Below are 18890 nucleotides of genomic sequence, written 5' to 3'. Positions count from 1 at the left end.
CAGTGTTCAAGGCCTGGTTGGATGGGGCTTGGAGCAAGCTGCTCTAGTGGAAGGTGTTCCTGCCTGTGGCAGGGGTTTGGAACTGGATGAGCTTTAAGATCCCTTCCAACCCAAACCATTCCATGTTAAATCTGCAACAGGGAGATAGTAAATCCTTTCCCCCGAGCTTGTAAAATGTACAGACCCAAAAGTGTCACATACCCATGGAAAAGGTGGAGCAAGGACAAGAGGCAAATGCCCAACCACCCACCTGCATCATCCACCCTACGAGGAACAGTTGTGGTTTAGATCTTTGCAGCACACACTGAGAAGGGGAAGAACTTAACAGAGCTTAACAAAGCCCTGGGTGACGGTCACTTGCTTCCAGACAGGGCTGGAGGTCGCTGGTGCAGTGCTCCAGCTGTGGCACTGGGTCACACTGAGCATGCTAAGAGAGAAACCACAGAACCCCAGGAAAACCAGGAATAGTTTGCTATTAAAAGTTACATTTTCAGAGCAGAATCCCCAGAGATTGACAAGTCCAAGCCCAGCGTACCTGAGTCGAGATGGGCCTGAGGTCTAAGGAGATGACTGAAGAGCAGCCTGAAGCAGGTGAAGGCAGTGAGCTTCAGCACCCTCAGCCCTCTGCGTGGCCACAGAGGAGCAGCTCATCAGTGCAGGAGAAGGGTAAACCCATCCTTGATGATCTGCTCTCCCCTAACCCTTGTCAGGCTTCACCACTGGTGCTTTGGCTTTGTCCAGACCCATTCTGGGTAGTTCCAAGGATGGAGAATCCATGACTTCTTTGGAAGCCTGGACCAGAGTCTGTCATCCTGATGGTGAAGAAGCCTTCCATGATGTTGAGGGAACCTCCTGGGTTTCTCTTTGCGCCCTGGGGCTCTGGTTCCATCACTGGGCACTATGGAGAAGATCCTGTTTTCTTTGCACCCTCTCTTCAGACACTGATGAGTTTCCCTGGAGCCTTCTCCTCTCCAGGCTCAACAGTGACAACTCTGAGTGTTTCCTCATGGGAGAAATGCTCCAGTCCGTCTTCACGGCCCTTCATTGGACTCTCTTCATCCCTTGTACTGGGGAGCTCCAAATGGGATCCAATACTCCAGTTGTGGCCTTATCCATGCTGAGCAGAGGGGAAGGATCATCTCCCTCACCTCCTGGCACCACTATTGCAGCTCAGGACATTGTCCACCTTCTCTGTCCTCATGGTCAACTTAGGGTTGAGACTCAAATGCTCAACAGAGACAGTTAGAAGCTGAATTGACATTTAATGCGTGGTAACAACCTGGGGCCATCACATACAGACACGAGACACCCCAGGAAGCAGCTGCAACTGTCGGGCTGTTGAGGTCCCCTTTAGCATCACAACCTCTGCTGTCAACCAAAAGAGAAGTTAAAGCTGCACCCTGCATTAAAGAGGGAAGAAAAAGAAGAGGAGGGGGATTCCAGCTGCACATCTGGGGCTCCTGGATACATCCATTGAGGATCTGGGATCATCACTGACTCCTCTAACAGCTTCCTCCTGTTGTGACAGCATGAGCTTAATGGCAGAGAAGCTCCAGTGTGCACATTTATTGAGTTGAAGGAGTAACAGTTCCCAGCCTGAGACCTTTCTCCAGTCACAGCAAAGCCAAGAGTGCTCCTTTCTGCCCTTGGAGTTCTGTTACAGGTCTTTGGATCTCAGGAGTGGGTGCAGAGATGAGACAGAAAGTGCTAAAAGTGAGGTTAAAACACCCCATCAGGCAGCAGTAGTGCAGCCTTTGCAAGAAAGAGGAAGTAAAACACATTGTTCCTCTGTTCTATCTTTCTTCCAGTTTTGTTCTGGAGAGAAACATGGATTTAAAAGCCTATTTGCAGCTCAAGACATCCAGTGACCTCATGCTTGAAAACAGGGATGGTGGGTACAAGTACCAGAGTTTAGTGCTGGATAAGGGAAGTGCAACCACGTCAGGGACCCACTTTTAGGTGTGGGGCACATCCCAGACCTCAAGAAACCCTCATCCTGACCCATCTCTTCACAATGTGGTGCAGTTCACAGCTCCTGGGTTTCTCACTGCACAAGTCCATGTGAAGACGGGTTATTCAGGATAATGCTGTGGGGTTTTGTGCTCCTTGCAAACCTGAGGAGAACCATTCATGTCTTGATTAAATACTGGTCCTCAGCTTGATAACTGTCCATGTTTTCCTTAAATGCTGGTCCTTATCACTGGAAGGGAGAAAAGGACGTTGGGGAAGACTCTGAGGTAGGGCAGAGCTACAGAGTGGGGAGGAAAGAGGGCGGAAAGGGAAGGGAGGAAAGAAGAATGAATTTGAGTGTAAAGAATCCAGAATCCAGGTCTGCTGGAAGTACAAACTCTCACATGACAGGATTTAACTAACCCAGGCTGCTGTGGGCACCTTCATACCAGACACCGGCAGAGGCAAGAAGAGGCTCAAGTGCACGTTTGGTGTACCCAGACTTGGCTGCTCTCCCTGGTGCCAGGCTCCAGGGCTGATCCATGTTCATGTTTCCAACACCTCAGTGCTCTGCAGCACCAGGGTCACTTGTAAAGTGCCATCTTCTTGCTCTGGTACATGTACATGTAGGCATCACAGAAGAGGCGCTTGGCCACTCCATCCATGTCCCGAGGCTGCTTCAGAGCCAGCACAGCCAGTGGCAAGTCCAAGTACTTGGCAACTTCAGGGCACAGTGTTACTGTGGGAATGTTGAAGCCATTTTCACCACCTAAGAGAGAAAGGAGAAGGAAAGTCCAAACCAGGTTCTAAGGGACCTAAGGGTTCAAACTTAAACAGGAAGTTCAGGTCTAACTTCAAGTTCTTTAAGGGTTCTTTAAGGAAGAAGTTCTTTACTGCAGAGGGGCTATAAGGATGCTGGGGAGGGACTGTTCGTTAGGGACTGTAGTGATACGACAAGGGGTAACGGGTTAAAACGTAAAGAGGGGAAGATTAGATTGGATATAAGGAAGAAATTCTTTACTGTAAGGGTGGTGAGGCACTGGAATGGGTTACCCAGGGAGGTTGTGAATGCTCCATCCCTGGCAGTGTTCAAGGCCAGGTTGGACAGAGCCTTGGGTGACATGGTTTAGTGTGAGGTGTCCCTGCCCATGGCAGGGGGTTGGAACTGGATTATGTTAAGGCTCTTTCCAACCCTAACTATTCTATGATTCCACTGTGAGGGTGCTGAGGCACTGGAACAGGTCACCCAGATAAGTGGTGAATGCTCCATCCCTGGCAGTGTTCAAGGCCAGGTTACACAGAGCCTTGGGTGACATGGTCCAGTGTGAAGTGTCTCTGCCCATCGCAGGGGTTTGGAAGTGGATGATCTTAAGGTCCTTTCCAACCCAAACCATTCTATGATCACACTCAACACTCAACATGGTGCCCCAACCTGAGAGCTCTGGAGGTCAACACCAAAGTGGGGACGTGTCCTCACCGTGCCTGTCAGCCATGCTGTCGAAGAACATCCAGTGGTCATTCTCAGGGCCATACTTCACAAAGGAGACATAGTGACTGGTCTCGATGCAGAGCACTGCAAAGAGCTCCATCTTCTCATGAGGGACCTGCTGGCAGCCCCGGGTGCTCCGGGTGTGGAATTCCTCTGGGATGTGAAGCTCTCTCGGCTTGTGCGTTTTGCGGTGGTAGTGGGAGTGAACCTAAGGAGAGAGGATTTGAGGGGTTGAACGTGGATGATCTTAAGGTCCTTTCCAACCCAAACCAGCCTGTGATGGGGGGGCACTGCTGAGAGGGCAGAATTGAACTTGTCCTGCCACAAAAACGAGGATGCAGGGGTCAGGACCCCAGTTCATTCCCTGCTGATCTGACTCTCATGGTCCTGCGTGGTAGGGAATGACATTGCCTCATCAGGCTTCACAGAATCATGGAATCTATGAATTACAGATTCCAGTTTCAAGCCCCTGCCATGGACAGGGACACCTTCCACTAGAGCAGGGTGCTCCAAGCCCCTGTGTCCAACCTGGCCTTGAACACTGCCAGGGATGGGGCAGCCACAGCTTCTCTGGGCACCCTGTGCCAGCGCCTCAGCACCCTCACAGGGAAGAGCTTCTGCCTAAGAGCTCATCTCAGTCTCCCCTCCGGCAGGTTAAAGCCATTCCCCTTGGCCTGTCCCTACATCCCTTGCCCAAAGCCCCTCTCCAAGTTTCCTGCAGCCCCTTCAGGCACTGGAGCTGCTCTCAGGTCTCCCCTTCAGGAGCCTTCTCTTCTCCAGGCTGCCCCAGCCCAGCTCTCTCAGCCTGGCTCCAGAGCAGAGCTGCTCCAGCCCTCGCAGCATCTCCGTGGCCTTCTCTGGACTCTCTCCAACAGCTCCACGTCCCTCTTGTGCTGTTGCCCGCAGAGCTGGATGCAGGACCCCAGGTTTGGCAGCAAGAAGCTGAGAAGTGAACTTGCCACCCTCTAAGGTGGGTGAGAAAGCTGCTGCTCCTGGTGGGACAGCATGGAGGGCTCAGTGCTCTCTTTGTGCTTATTTAGGCTCTGTGTAAGCAGAGGGTTCAGTAACGTGTGGCACCTAACCACATGCTGCTGATGTGATGCTCAGGCAGAAGCCCTGAACATTCCTTCTGAAATGCTGCAGGGACAGCATGGGTAATGAGGGAATTCTGAGGGGTTCAATCTGCTGTTAGCACCAAAGCAGGTTTGATATCATCATCCAAAGAAGATGATACCTGTCTGGAGCAGGAGCTGCAGAACTGCTTCAGGCCTGTAGCTGCAAACACCTTGTCTTTGAAACACTCTGAACACTCCAGGGTGGCAACATCTCCACACAAGCAGCATTCCCTGGGACCTGCAGGAGAACAGGGGTGAGGAAATAGCTCTACTCCAGATCTCACCTGAAATCCAGCTTGTCCTGCCAAAAACTGGTGTTCAGGGAAGTAGAATCATATCATGATCCCACCCCACATCTGCCCCCAACCCAGAGAGGTGAGACCTGTCACCTGGCTCCTCACAGGCCCAACCAGCAGCTCTAACACATCCCAACTTACTGTCAAGCAGCAGATCTGTTATATCCAGCTCTAAGGAAGGAATGATTTTGCTGAACATTTTGTATTCCTTTCCAAAACGTGGCATTTGGATTATGAAGCATGACGGGATCTGGGAAAAGAAAAACAAAGAGGTCACCCTGTGAGAAGAACCAAACTCCAAAGACTCTCCTCTCCACATCACTGCTGGGAGTAAAGGCTTTTGCTCTGGGTCACAAGATGAAATGGCAACAGGGAAAACACAGCCCGCTTCCCAGGTCATGCTGAGATTCCCAAGGCTCTTGTGACTGCATCCTGCTTCTTTGTAGTGTTGGATATCAGACTCCAGGATATCAGGCACAAGTGTGTTGGAGGAAGCAAGAAAGAGGCAGCAGAGAGCAGTGTAGGCAGAAGGCTCTGGGCTCACCTCCACTAGCTTCAGATCAGAGGACAGGAAGGAGCGTTCCACTAACTGCTGCACGTCAGGAACCACCAGATCCTCCTGTTTGTCCATAAATATCTGGTAACAGTAACAGTCCTGCTCCTTCTGGCCTCCTGACCTGCAAGGAGTGGGCATGGGGCTTGTTTATGTGGTGCCACAAACACTGGAGCTCCCAAACATATGGGGTTCGTCCTGCAAGAGCTACTGCGCCCAAGGCACAGAAGGGCTGCCTGGTGCAATGCTGACACGAAGCTGTTTTTCCACCCAGAAACATTCATGTCTCAGCCTGGAGAAGAGAAGCTGTGCAGAGACTCAGAGCAGCTTCCAGTGTCTGAAGGGGGCTGCAAGGATGCTGGAGAGGGACTCTTCATCAGGGACTGCAGTGATAGGACAAGGGGTGATGGGCTCAAACTGAAACAGGGGAAGTTCAGGTTGGAGATAAGGAAGTTCTTTACTGTGAGGGTGCTGAGGCGCTGGCACAGAGTGCCCAGAGAAGTGGTAAATGCTCCATCCCTGGCAATGTTCAAGGCCAGGTTGGACACAGGGGCTTGCAGCAACCTGCTCAAGTGGAAGGTGTCCCTGCCTGTGGCACAGGTTGGAACTGGGCGACCTTTAAGGTCCTTTCCAACCCAAACCACTCCATGATAAATAATTGCCATGAGAAGGGGATACAAGCACCATCTTCAGTCTCATTATCACTCTGTAGCATCACATCCTGCTCCTATGAGCAAAACTCATTTCCCCTGCTTGATGAAACATATTAAAAGAGGCTTCAACGTGCTTTAAACCAAGTGCACTACAGCAGAATCAAACTCCTCCTCAGATGAAGGCTCTATTTATACCTTCACACACAAACCTCAGTGCATTCAGGAGGTGTGGGAGATGTTCTGCATGTAACCCACCCCCTGCAGCCCTGAGCCAGCAGAGAAAGGATTTCCTTCAGCTGACCCTGTGCAGAGGAGCTGCAGCACAGAGTCATCTTTGTGCTCAGCCTTTCCAAGCACTCCATGATCTGCAGCTTGACTGACACCTCAACAAAGCAGCACAGAAAGGAAACAATCCCCTTCTGTGCTCCTCAACAGCACAGTTATTTTTGGCTTCCTTCAGCCTCTCATCCTCTTTGTAGAGCCCTGAAAATCTGGGAGTGCATCCATGGAGTGCCTGTTTGAGAGGCTACGGGATCTGAGCCAGCTTGGCAGGTCTGGACACATCCCAAACACATCCAAAGGCTGTCAGATGTTTCTTGCTCTGCACTGAAGTTGGACACTGTGCTTCTCAAAGCACTTGCTGGCTCTCCCTGAGGGTGACACAAGGGGTTTAACACAGTTCTCTGAAGGTGGCACCTCCAAGGGGAGTTTAAAAGTGTCTTTATCTGGATGTGTCACCTGGAACAAGATCACAGAGGGGAGCTGCATACAACTCACTGAGCTGTATCTCCAAAGCCACAATGAAAGGGTGTAAATAAAACCCAGTGATGGTGAGGTGGTAACTAAGAGCCTGGGTAAGATGTATCACTTGGATATGAACACTTACTGCAGTTTCAAGAGTGGGTCTATCCCCAGAACCTGATGCATGATGAGATTGAGGAATTCCTCAGGATCTGGAAAATGAAACAAAAACATAGGTCACACCACACCAGGAATGCTATGACCTCACTGAAGGCAAAATCCTGCCAGATCAACATGAACCAGCATTTCCTGAACCTGGAATGTCCTGGTTCACTCTAGGTAAGGGGAAAATGGGCCTAAAGTTGGGTGAGCATGAGGAAAACAAACCAGCCTTCACATACTGCACTGAGAAACCTCAGGCCGTCAACACCAGCTCAGAGACTTTAATGGACTGTTACTAACAACCAAAAGTATAAACTCAAAGTGAAATCAGGGAAAACTCTGGAAATTCAAGCAACTGAACAGCAGTTAAACCACCCCTGGCTAAAATCAGCATCTAGTAGTACAAACTACAAGTGGTGTTTAATGACAAGATACCTGGATGTCGCAGCTCATTGCAGGGGATTGGAACTAGATGACCTTTGAAAGTCCCTTCCAACCCACAATTCCTGTCCTTCTATAGGCTTCAGGATAAATTTTCAGCTGAAAAGAGTTTTAAAAGCTGAAAATATATGAGATGTGCATCTTTCTGTAAGTGAACACGTAATGCATGCAGCAGGCATGTTAATGCACAGGCCTGGAAGCAGCACACAGTGCAGCTGTCAGCCTGGATGGGGCAGAACACAGGGAATAAAACCAGGGAAGGTCCCAGAGAGTATCTTACCTTTCTCAGCATTGGTAAAGCTTGAACACTGGCCCTTGTCAGTCAACTGCTCCCTGAGGTGCATCACACTCTTGGCATTGACAAAGCCAGTCCTAGAAACAAGAAGGAGCTGTAGATGATCTCTCCAAGGTATTTAAATCATGAAATCATAGAATAGTTAGGGTTGGAAAGGACCTTAAGATTATCCAGTTCCAACCCCCCTGCCATGGGCAGGGACACCTCACATTAAACCATGTCACCCAAATGGTTCAGGCTGGAAGGGACCTTAAAGCTCATCCACTTCCAACCCCCTGCCATGGGCAGGGACACCTTCCACTAGAGCAGCTTGCTCCAAGCCCCTGTGTCCAACCTGGCCTTGAACACTGCCAGGGATGGGGCAGCCCCAGCTTCTCTGGGCACCCTGTGCCAGCGCCTCAGCACCCTCACAGGGAAGAGCTTCTGCCTAAGAGCTCATCTCAGTCTCCCCTCGGGCAGCTTAAAGCCATTCCCCTTGGCCTGTCCCTACAGGCCCTTGTCCAAAGCCCCTCTCCAGGTTTCCTGTAGCCCCTTTAGGCACTGGAGCTGCTCTAACGTCTCCCCTTTCTGCAGCAGAGGGGCAGAATGCCCTTCCTGACCTGGTGCTCACGCTCTGGGGATGCAGCCCAGGATATAGTTGGCTTTTGGACTGCAAGTGCACACTGTCCCATTTTTCATCCCCAAATCCTTCTCTGCAGGGCTTCTCTCACCAAATCTCAGCATCACAGAACACCCCAGGGTTCTATTTCTATATATTCACATGCATCAGTGTCAGGACACCTCAAGGAAGATGCTAATGTCTGATGTTCAGCTCTCCATGCCTCTCTTCCACACCTATCTAGGGAGGATGAGGAAAGAACCTGGTATCTTTGATACAAATACCAAAGAATTTAGCCTCATGCCATGGTTTCCTCTCATCCAGCCTGGCACTGACACTGCCTTTGGGCCTAATTGCTGGTGAAGCAATGCCACTGGTCCATCTACTCCAGGGTTCCCTCCAGAGGTGGTCTGAATCCCAGGAATCCTCCTTTTATGAGGCTTCCTTCTGAGCAGGAGATCCTCGTGCACATGCAGGAGGAGTTGTGACAGCCTTAGAACACAGGGAATGGTTTAACTGGAAAAAGAACCCAATATGAAGCCCTTTGGATGTGTCTGGCAGGAGAAACACTCCAGGTAACCCTTCCCTTAATGACAGATACCATCTAGAAGAGATGGTGTGAAGGCAGATAGATGACTTCCAGGATTCCCACATATTATACTCACCTTCGGAGGGGATTAACAATCTCATCCCTCAGAATGCTCTGGACGTTCCTATCACACAGCAGGAAGGGCTTGAAGAGCATGGAGTCCACCACAGATGTACAGGAGAAGAGGCTGTGGAAAGAGAGGGATGGGTGTAATATTTGCAGCAATAACTAGAACCAAACCGTTGTGCCTGGTGAGAGTTGGTGGCTTTGATTCTCAACAGTCCATGCATGCAGTTACAGAACGGTGAGTGGCAGCACATCTCCACGGTGAGAGAAACCACATCAGGTTTAAAGAACACTGGTAGGAAGCAAGGAAACAGCTCCAACAGCCCAGACACAATGAGATTTCGTACTTTGCAGCCCAAACTGCTCAGGAGAGGGCACCACTGAGGCTTTTTTCCTCTCCAAACAGTGAAGCTGGGATCTCTTGGGAGGTTTCTTTGACACGTTTCCAGCCAATACCTCCAGTGACAGTGTCAGCACGGTGCCAGGATATCTCACCACCCTACTTGACAGACACACGGGACATTAGGTGCTGGATCAGCACCAGTGTGGCAACAGGACCAGGGCAGTGACTGTCCCCCTGTGATGGGCATTGGTGAGGCTGCAACTCGAATCCTGGGCTCTGCGCTGGGCCCCTCACTACAAGAGAGACATTGAGGTGCTGGAGCGGGGCCAGAGAAGGGCAATGGAGCTGGTGCAGGGCCTGGAGCCCAAGTGTGATGCGGAACGGCTGAGGGACCTGGGGGGTTCAGTGTGGAGAAGAGAAGCCTCAGGGGGGACCTGATTGCTCCCTACAACTGCCTGAGAGGAGGATGGAGCCAGGAGGGGCTGGGCTCTGCTCCCAAGGAACAAGGGATGGGACAAGAGGAACCGGCCTCAAGCTGCACCAGGGCAGGTTTAGATGGAGCTGAGGAACAATTCCTTCCCCAGATGGTGCTCAGGCATTGAAACAGGCTGCCCAGGGCAGGGCTGCAGTCACCGTCCCTGCAAGTGTTCACACAGCGTGGAGACGAGGCCTCAGTGACACGGGTTAGTGGTGGCCTTGGCAGTGCTGAGGTAATAATTGGACTGGGTGAGCTTAAAAGGTCTTTTCCACCCTGGCTGATTCTGTGTGTGATTCTGTGTGTACACACGAGGGGTACTCCAGGGCCTGAGAACAAACCCCCTCAGAATTCCCCGGAAATGCTGCAGTTTAGGGCTCTATCCAATTCAAAAAGCACTCATTTAATCAGCTGGCATCATCCAAACAGGTCCTTACCTGAAGAGAGCTGCATCCATATAGCAGGAATTACAATGGCCTTGGATCCCCTTCATCCGCCCTCGCAGGACACACACTGCTGCCTCATTCCTGAGGGGAGGAAAACTGTCTGGAGCCTGGGGAAGAACTTCTTGTCCTCCTGCAAAGAGAAGCAACTCCCTTGAGCTTCCCACCTCGTCTGGCTCAGCTCTGCCCTTCCCTGATGCTATTCCCTGCCCAGAAGTCAGCACCAGGCTCCTCTGTGCTGCTCCTGATGGGATTTCAACCACACTGGGATGAAGAATTGTCTCCTTAGTAATTTCTCTACTGTAATCAGAGCCAAAACCAAACCAGAGACATATCCTACCAATCCATACCCACCTCTGCAGGTATAACAAAGAGCTACAAATGAGCTGGTGCTATGTTATATGGAAGGTTAGGATCTACCTGTCCTGTAACCTCAGGAGCAAAGGGACAAACAGGCAGCTGTGCTTTAACAGCCTCATCCTGCTGCTCTGCCACCTCGAGCCTCCAAGGTGGCCTTCTCAATCTGCTCTTTCCTGCTTTCTTCAGCATTCTCCCCTTGTAATTCAATCATCTCTATTCAGCATGTCCTTAAGACAGTTTCCCATATCCCTCTTTCCAGGTTTTGGGACATTCCTGGAGGAATCCTGCTGTCTCATCTCCAGTCATCTCATTTACTGTTTCTAAATAGTTAGTTCATGTTGGTTTCTGTGCTCTGGAGGAATTTCTTCCTATTGAAATTAAAACACTGACCTGTTCTTCTTGTGAAGGACTTACCATCACATCAAATTCTGCACTAAAGCTGATTTAATCCCGTCTCCCTTCCCAAGGGCATTCCCTATAATTACCATCAGCATCCTTAAAACTGGCATCTCAAGGAACACTCGAAGTGAAGAATATTAAACCACTGACTAAGACACTGCCTATGAGGTTTCTCCATAGCGTGCCTTGTCCCAGCACAGCCCTGTCTCCCTTCTCCCTAGAGTGGGCCCTTGTGAACCTCATGAGGTTCCACAAGGCCAAGTACAATGTCCTGCATGTGGGCTGGGGCAATCCCAAGCACAAACACAAGCTGGGTTGAGACAGAATGGAGCAGCCCTGAGGAGGGCTTAAGAACCTCAACATGACCCAGCAGTGTGTGCTTGAGCCCAGAACCCCCTCATGTGCTGGGCTACACCCCCAGAGTACGAGCACCAGGTCAGGAAGAGGATTCTGCCCCTCTGCTGCTTGAAGTGGAAACCTTCAAGCAGCTCCAGTGCCTAAGGGGGCTGCAAGAAACTTGGAGAGGGGCTTTGGACAAGGGCCTGTAGGGACAGGCCAAGGGGAATGGCTTTAACCTGCCAGAGGGGAGACTGAGATGAGCTCTTAGGCAGAAGCTCTTCCCTGTGAGGGTGCTGAGGTGCCAGCACAGGGTGCCCAGAGAAGCTGTGGCTGCCCCATGCCTGGCAGTGCTCAAGGCCAGGTTGGATGGGGCTTGGAGCACCCTGCTCTAGTGGAAGATGTCCCTGCCCATGGCAGGGGTTGGGACTGGGTGAGTTTTGAGGTCCCTTCCAACACAAACCATTCCATGATTCTATCTTACCATAATCTATGAGGCTCAAATAACTGCTGTGTGAACTCTGGAAGCGAACATCGGGTTGGCAGCACTGCAGCTTCACAAAGAGGCCACGCTTCGGAGCACAGTGGAAGTAGTATTTGCCCAACCACTCACCATCACTGACCCCCTTATCTTCATCCTGGGAAAAAAGCAGTGATGAATAGCATCAGAGCACAAATCCCCCATATGGCCATCTAATATTAAACATCTAAACTTAAACAGGGGAAGTTTAGATTGGACATACAGAAGAAATTCTTTACTGGTGGTGAGGCACTGGAATGGGTTACCCAGGGAGGTTGTGAATGCTCCATCCCTGGCAGTGTTCAAGACCAGGTTGGACGAAGCCTTGGGTGGCATGGTTCAGTGTGAGGTGTCCCTGCCCATGGCAGGGGGGTTGGAACTGGATGATCTTAAGATCCTTTCAAACCCTAACTATTCTATGATTCTATTTTAAGAGCCGTGGAGTTTGATCCCATTTTGTTGACTGTTTTCATCCCTGTTTCTATCCCTGGCAGGGTTCAAGGCCAGGCTGGACAGAGCCTTGGGTGACATGGTCTAGTGCAAGGTGTCCCTGCCCATGGCAGGGGGTTGGAACTGGATGATCTTACAGTCCCTTCCAATCCAAACCATTCTATGATTCATTTATTCCGGTCACGTGTTGAACCTATTGATGCCACTTGCAGGATCCATGATTATTCCATCCCACATTCCAATCACAATGTTCTGGAAGAGAGTGAACCAACCTCATAATCACCCCACAAACTCCTCTCAAAAGCCTAAAGGAAGGCCTAACTGGCTGCTTGTCCTCACAATTCACTCTCCACTACATCAGAGGCCCACATTAGGCTGTGAAACACACAAGCAGAAGGTCTTAAAAGAGAAAAGCAACCAAGAGCAGCCACTCTGATGCCCCATTTTCCAGCAGGAAATGTTTGCTCCTCACCAGTTCAACTCCTGCCATCTTGTGCTCAATTTGGGGCAGGTAGCCCAACCAGCGGATGATTCCCGAAACCCGAGTTCCTTTGTCCAAGGTGATCTGGACCATGGAGTTCACTTCCAGGGCTGAATTCCCCCCGTCACACTCCTCACTGCTCTCACTGACCTCTTGTTTCATCTGGTTTGGGGGTTCCAAGCCCATAAATAAACCTGGTGGGTAACACAGAATGTCAAGTGAGGTAGGAATGACAGACACCTGATGATGAACACCTCTGGATCTTCTTTAATACCAGGTCTGCTCTGAAACTCAAGCATGAAGCCCAGCATCAGAGACACAAGGTATAATTCCCAGTGATATGGCCAAGCTGGTCTAACAGGCTAAAAGGGGATGATCTTGCTCCTTGTTTCCCTGCTCAAGGCTGTGTGGTCCAGTCTCTTGCTGGTCCTGGAGCTAATCCAGCCCTTCCCTGAGCTGTTCTGAACTACTGGAACAGCAGCAGGGGGTCATTCCCAAATTATTCTCCTGCCTTTAGTGAGATGAATCAACTCAGTGAACAGTCTAATGATGGCTCCAGAGAGATTCCACCGAGTTCTTGTCTTGTACAGTGACTCAACCATCACTGTGCTTTTCCGAGCCCGTCTGGCATCAGGATGAGGCTCCTGCTCCATATTCACCAGGTAAATTAAAGACTCTTCAAGCACTGGTGCCTCTTCCTTTAAGAAATACTTCTGCCCTTCAATTACACCCTCTCTACTTCTTTCTGTCAAACTCATCTTTAGTTGCCTAATGCAAAGAATGTTATCCAGAGAGAGTTTTCCATGGAGCTTCTTTGCCTCCTGATCAACCAAACTGGGATTAGCTGAAGATTTTGTTGGATCTTCAGCTCATCAGAGAGAAGAAATAAACCCCAGGAACACAGGGAAGACACATCTGATGATAACTTACTTTGCAAGTTTTCCTTCACAACAGAATCCAGAGGGATTTCTCTGAAAATGTCAGTTGTTCCTTCTTCTTCCTGAAAGGAGAGAACAATTCATCAGCTAAATGCTTTAGCAGGCATAAGGCATTCCTGGAATACGAAGCAACTATTCAAAAAGGCCTGGAAGGTTTGCATGGAACCTCATGTCCCTTCTAGGATGGGTGGAGAAGTGATTCAGAGCAGCCTGAGGAGAAGGACTTGGGGTGTTGGGTGAGAAGCTCTCCATGACTGGGCTTCAGTGTGCGCTTGAGCCCAGAGCCTCTCCATATCTGGACTGCACCCCCAGAGCATGAGCAGCAGCAGCTCAGGGAGGGGATCCTGCCCCTCTGCTGCGTGAAGGGGAGACCCCACTTGCAGCACTGTGTGCAGTTCTGGTGTCCTCAACATAAGAAGGACATGGAGCTGTTGGAGCAAGTCCAGATGAGGCCACGAGGATGATCAAGGGCTGAAGCACCTCCTGTATGGAGCCAGGCTGAGAACATTGGGGCTGTTGAGCCTGGAGAAGAGAAGCTGCGTGGAGACCTCAGAGCAGCTTCCAGTGTCTGAAGGGGGCTACAAGGATGCTGGAGAGGGGCTCTTCATCAGGGATGGGAGTGATAGGACAAGGGGTGATGGGTTCAAACTGAAACAGGGGAAGTTCAGGTTGGAGATAAGGAAGAAATTCTTTCTTGTGAGGATGGTGAGGCGCTGGCACAGGGTGCCCAGAGAAGCTGTGGCTGCTCCATCCCTGGCAGTGTTCAAGGCCAGATTGGACAGGGCTTGAAGCAACCTGCTCTACTGGAAGGTGTCCCAGCCTGTGACAGGGGTTTGAAACTGAATGATCTTAAGGTCCTTTCCAACCCAAGCCATTCTATGACTTCCACCTCCTTAAGTCCCCCAAACCCAAGAGAAGGCATCAAGGCTGCTCTTACCGGACAGATTTTAACAAGCCACTGGGCTCCCTTCCTATAAACTGCCATGGCTATTCCTCTGGTGAGGACCTCATCCACATAGAAGCTAACTGCATCTCCCACTTTCACAGGGACTACCTCCTCCGTGTCTGCTTTTGGCTTCTGCTTCCCATAGTTGTCATCTGGAACAAACTGGACTTTGGTAAATGGCAGGAAGATCCCACAGTTCTTCTTACACTTGAAATACTCAGTGCCACGGCAGGACCCATCGCTGCGCCCTCTGTTTTCTCCTTCACCCTGAAAACGGGATAGAAAACCATATTACACACAGAAAACATGAAGGGAAAACAAGGAAGTCCCTTTCTTGACCCCTTTACCTGTAACTCTACCCCAAAGAAGAAGGGAGACAACACAGCAGTGCTTCTATAAATGCTCCCAATGTAACGGATGATTCCAGGGAAATACTGGTGCTCAACCTTAGCCATCACCCTGTGGCCAGGCAGAGCCCTCAGAGCTGCCTCGAGGTTCACCCCGTCCAAGAAGCAGTTCAACCTTTCACAGTGGCTGCTGATGGCCAGGAGGAAGGAGGCCACCTTCTCAGACACAGGTTGAAGGATCTCCATGTTGATGGTGACGGTGGAGCTGTCATCCAACATGATGACCCTCAAGAAGCAAATGGGACGTCTGTCGTCGGAGAAGTTGCGCAGGTAACTCCTCTCGCTGCAGAAACACAAGTTTCCAGCTTGGAATAACTTGCTGCCATAGGAACAGTCTTCTGTCAGGATGTAATAGCAGTTGCCATCTCCTGAGGAAGGTGGGAGGTTGGTCATCGTCATTCCCCTGGGTTGTGAGAAAGGAGATGGTCACACAGGTGAAGATACATGGATGTTATAGAGTCAGAGAATCAACCAGATTGGAAAAGACCTTGAAGAGCATCAAGTCCAACCATTATTGTAGGATCTAAGAAGAACTTAGGTGGAAGAGGCCTCAAGGCCAACACCAGGCTTGAAGCAGGTTGCTCAAAGCTTCACCTAGCTGAGATTGGAGCATCTCCAATGACAGAGATCCCACAATATCCCTCATTGCTTTGGCCAAAGCTTCATCATCCTCATCATGAAAACAGGAAGAAATCCCACCTGTCCAAGGTTTCCCCATGTTCCTGCTCATCCCTGTTGCCTCCTGTCCTGCCATTCTGCATCCACAGGAAGAGTCTGGCTCTGTCTTCTCTACTAAACCCTATCAACAAGAAGCTGCACAAAGCAGCATCTCCTCATCTGTCTGTTCTCTATGACACCGCACCGCTTCTCTGAGCGCCCTGTGCCAATGCCTCAGCACCCTCACAGGGAAGAGCTTCTGCCTAAGAGCTCATCTCAGTCTCCCCTCTGGCAGGTTCAAGCCATTCCCCTTGGCCTGTCCCTACAGGCCCTTGTCCAAAGCCCCTCTCTGGGTTCCCTGCAGCCCCTTTGGGCACTGGAGCTGCTCTAAGGTCTCCCTTTAAGGAGCCTTCTCTTCTCCAGGCTGCCCCAGCCCAGCTCTCTCAGCCTGGCTCCAGAGTAGAGCTGCTCCAGCCCTTGCAGCAGCTCCGTGGCCTCCTCTGGACTCACTCCAGTGGGTATTAAATGTATGAAAAGAAATCAGAGGTAAATTTTTGTGCTTGAGTTGAATCAAATTTGAGCCAAATTCCCACTTCTAGGCCATGGTGGAAAGTAAGAAAGGAAAAAAGGTGTCACCTTGGTAGATGCTTCTTAAAACATTGAAGCAGAGAGGAAGAATCAAGCAGATGCAATTAAGGGAAGCAGAAACATACTCAGGGCATTGTAGCAGGAAGCAGGAATGCAGCTGCCTACAAGAGTAAGACATGGATGGACTGGGAGGAAAACGTAGGCAGAGCTTGCATAGAGAAGCTCCTCAGACCTCCAGGAGGAACTTCACTGGAGATTAATCATGGAATGGTTTGTGTTGGAAGGGTCCTTAAAGCTCATCCAGCTCCAACCCCTGCCATGGGCAGGGACACCTTCCACTAGAGCAGGGTGCTCCAAGCCCCATCCAACCTGGCCTGGAGAGAGCTTAATATTCCAGAGGATCAGGAAAAGAGAAATCAGTGCTTGTGCTGGAAAAACATCACCCTGGAGCTTCCCTGGTGTTTGGGCTTGTTGTGGCAGCTGCCTACAGGAACAATTCCCTCTGGAGAAGTCATGGGGCACTCTATGGGGTTACACAAGAGCAGGAAACGGAAGAAATCCCTCAGCACGCAGCAGTTCCCTTTTTGCCCATCTATGTGACTCGCTGCTGAGGTTTCACAGCCCTGGCAGCAGAGCAAAGGCTTGAAATCCTGTGATTCTGAAAGGATGGAGTTATCTGAATGGATAACATCTGATGGATGTTATCTGAAAGGGATAACATCACCTGTCCCAACCCCCCCTCTGCTCACTCTTCCACTTTCAGGACCTCGGTTTTACTTCACGTTTCATTTGTTTTTTAAAGTTCCTTCCCCACAAGGAGAAGAGCAAAGAGATGGGTGCAGAATAAAGGGGTTTCCCCATCAAACCACCAGAATTAACCATTTTCCTCACTGAAACCCCAGGAACGAAGCATTTCCAGCATCAAAACCCCGAGAACCAATCATTTTCCTCATCGAATTCCCAATAATTAACCATTTTCCTGTTGAAACTCGAAGAATCAACCTTTTTCCTCACCACCCCCCCCCAGAATCAACCACTTTCCCCACAAAAAAACCAAGATTGAAGCATTTCCAGCACCAAAACCCTGAGAATCACCTGTTTCCCTCACCAAAACCAAAAAATCAACAATTTTCCTCATCAAATTCCCAATAATCAACCATTTTCCTTACGAAAACCCCCCAAAATCAACCATTTTTCTCATCAAATTCCAAATAATCAACCATTTTCCTTACAAAAACCCCCCAAATCAACCATTTTCCTCAGCAAATTCCCAATAATCAACCATTTTCTTGCCAAATTCCAAATAATCAACCATTTTCCTCATGAAAATCCCCCAATTCAACCATTTTCCTCACCAAATTCCCAATAATCAACCATTTTCCTTGCCGAATTCCCAATAATCAGCCATTTTCCTTACGAAAACCCCATAATCAACCATTTTCCTCAGCAAATTCCCAATAATCAACCATTTGCCTTACGAAAACCCCCAAAATCAACCATTTTCCTCACCAAATTCCCAATAATCAACCATTTTCTTGCCAAATTCCCAATAATCAACCATTTTCCTTACGAAACCCCCAAAATCAACATTTTCCTCACCAAATTCCCAATAATCAACCATTTTCCTTGCCGAATTCCCAATAATCAGCCATTTTCCTTATGAAAACCCCCCAAATCAACCATTTTCCTCACCAAATTCCCAATAATCAACCATTTTCTTGCCAAATTCCCAATAATCAACCATTTTCCTTACGAAACCCCCAAAATCAACATTTTCCTCACCAAATTCCCAATAATCAACCATTTTCCTCACGAAAACCCCCCAAATCAACCATTTTCCTCACCAAATTCCCCAAAATCAACCATTTTCCTTACGAAACCCCCCAAAATCAACCATTTTCCTCACCAATTCCAAATAATCAACCATTTTCCTTACAAAAACCCCCAAAATCAACCATTTTCCTCACCAAATTCCCAGTAATCAACCATTTTCCTTACGCCCCCCCCCCAATCAACCACTTTCCCCATCAAAACCCCACAAACACAGCGTTTTCCTCCCCAGACCCCAGGAACAAGCCACGTTCCTCACGGAGCCCTAAGAACGAACCGTGCTCCTCGGGAGCGGCCCGCTCCGTCCCCGCAGCGCACTCGCAGCCCCCTCCCGGGTTCACATCCACTCCAACGGGTGACCCCGGCTGCCCCAAACAGAGCCCAACCCCAACGGATCCCGCACGGGAACCCAAGGGACTGACCCCAAAGTCGGGGGCAGTAAATGGAGCCGGGGGCAGTAAATGGAGCCGGGGGCAGTAAATGGAGCCGGGGGCAGGGTCGGCCCTCTTATGGCCCTCTGTCCCCATGGCCCTGTGTCATTGCATCCCCATGGCCCTGGGTGCTCATGGCCCTGTGTCCCCATGGCTCTGTGTCACTGCATCCCCATGGCGCCGTGTCCCCATGGCCCCGGGTGCCCATGGCCCCATCACGCTGTGTTCCCAGAGCCCTGTGTCCTCCTGGCCCCGTATCCCATGTCCCCATATCCCATGTTCCCATAGCCCTGTGTCCCGTGTCCTTGTGACTGTGTGACCCTTAATCCTCACAGCCA

The 18890-nt window shown here is 50.1% G+C and overlaps 1 protein-coding gene across 1 annotated transcript; it reads right to left on the bottom strand.

The window, feature by feature from the left end:
- Positions 1 to 449: 449 nt before the first annotated feature.
- LOC130597805 (ubiquitin carboxyl-terminal hydrolase CYLD-like) lies at positions 450 to 15693 on the bottom strand. The gene is made up of 14 exons (XM_057406682.1): positions 14987 to 15693; positions 14631 to 14906; positions 13686 to 13755; positions 12747 to 12949; positions 11789 to 11942; positions 10204 to 10342; positions 8959 to 9069; positions 7681 to 7772; positions 6943 to 7009; positions 5395 to 5527; positions 4992 to 5100; positions 4674 to 4792; positions 3428 to 3647; positions 450 to 2719 (listed from the first exon to the last, which is right to left on the bottom strand). The coding sequence occupies exons 1-14, from the start codon at positions 15443 to 15445 to the stop codon at positions 2535 to 2537; spliced, it is 2337 nt and encodes a 778-aa protein (XP_057262665.1). The 5' UTR covers positions 15446 to 15693; the 3' UTR covers positions 450 to 2534.
- Positions 15694 to 18890: the final 3197 nt, after the last annotated feature.

This window comes from Pezoporus wallicus, unplaced genomic scaffold, assembly GCF_028554395.1.
Source record: "Pezoporus wallicus isolate ANWC-B61680 ecotype Strahan unplaced genomic scaffold, APGP_CSIRO_Pwel_v1 contig_13859, whole genome shotgun sequence".
In the NCBI taxonomy this organism is placed as follows: Eukaryota; Metazoa; Chordata; class Aves; order Psittaciformes; family Psittacidae; genus Pezoporus; species Pezoporus wallicus.
Note: the sequence above shows the minus strand (reverse complement) of the source record. Positions and strands in the feature narration are given on the sequence as shown.

Bases quoted from the DNA above. Each gene is read 5' to 3' on its own strand.
- LOC130597805 (XM_057406682.1), bottom strand. From the start codon at position 15,445: ATGACGATGACCAACCTCCCACCTTCCTCAGGAGATGGCAACTGCTAT. The intron at 12,950-13,685 runs GTAAGTTATCAT...GTTACCCACCAG, and splicing joins TGTGAAGGAAAACTTGCAAA to GTTTATTTATGGGCTTGGAA. The intron at 7,773-8,958 runs GTGAGTATAATA...TCTTGTTTCTAG, and splicing joins ATTGTTAATCCCCTCCGAAG to GACTGGCTTTGTCAATGCCA.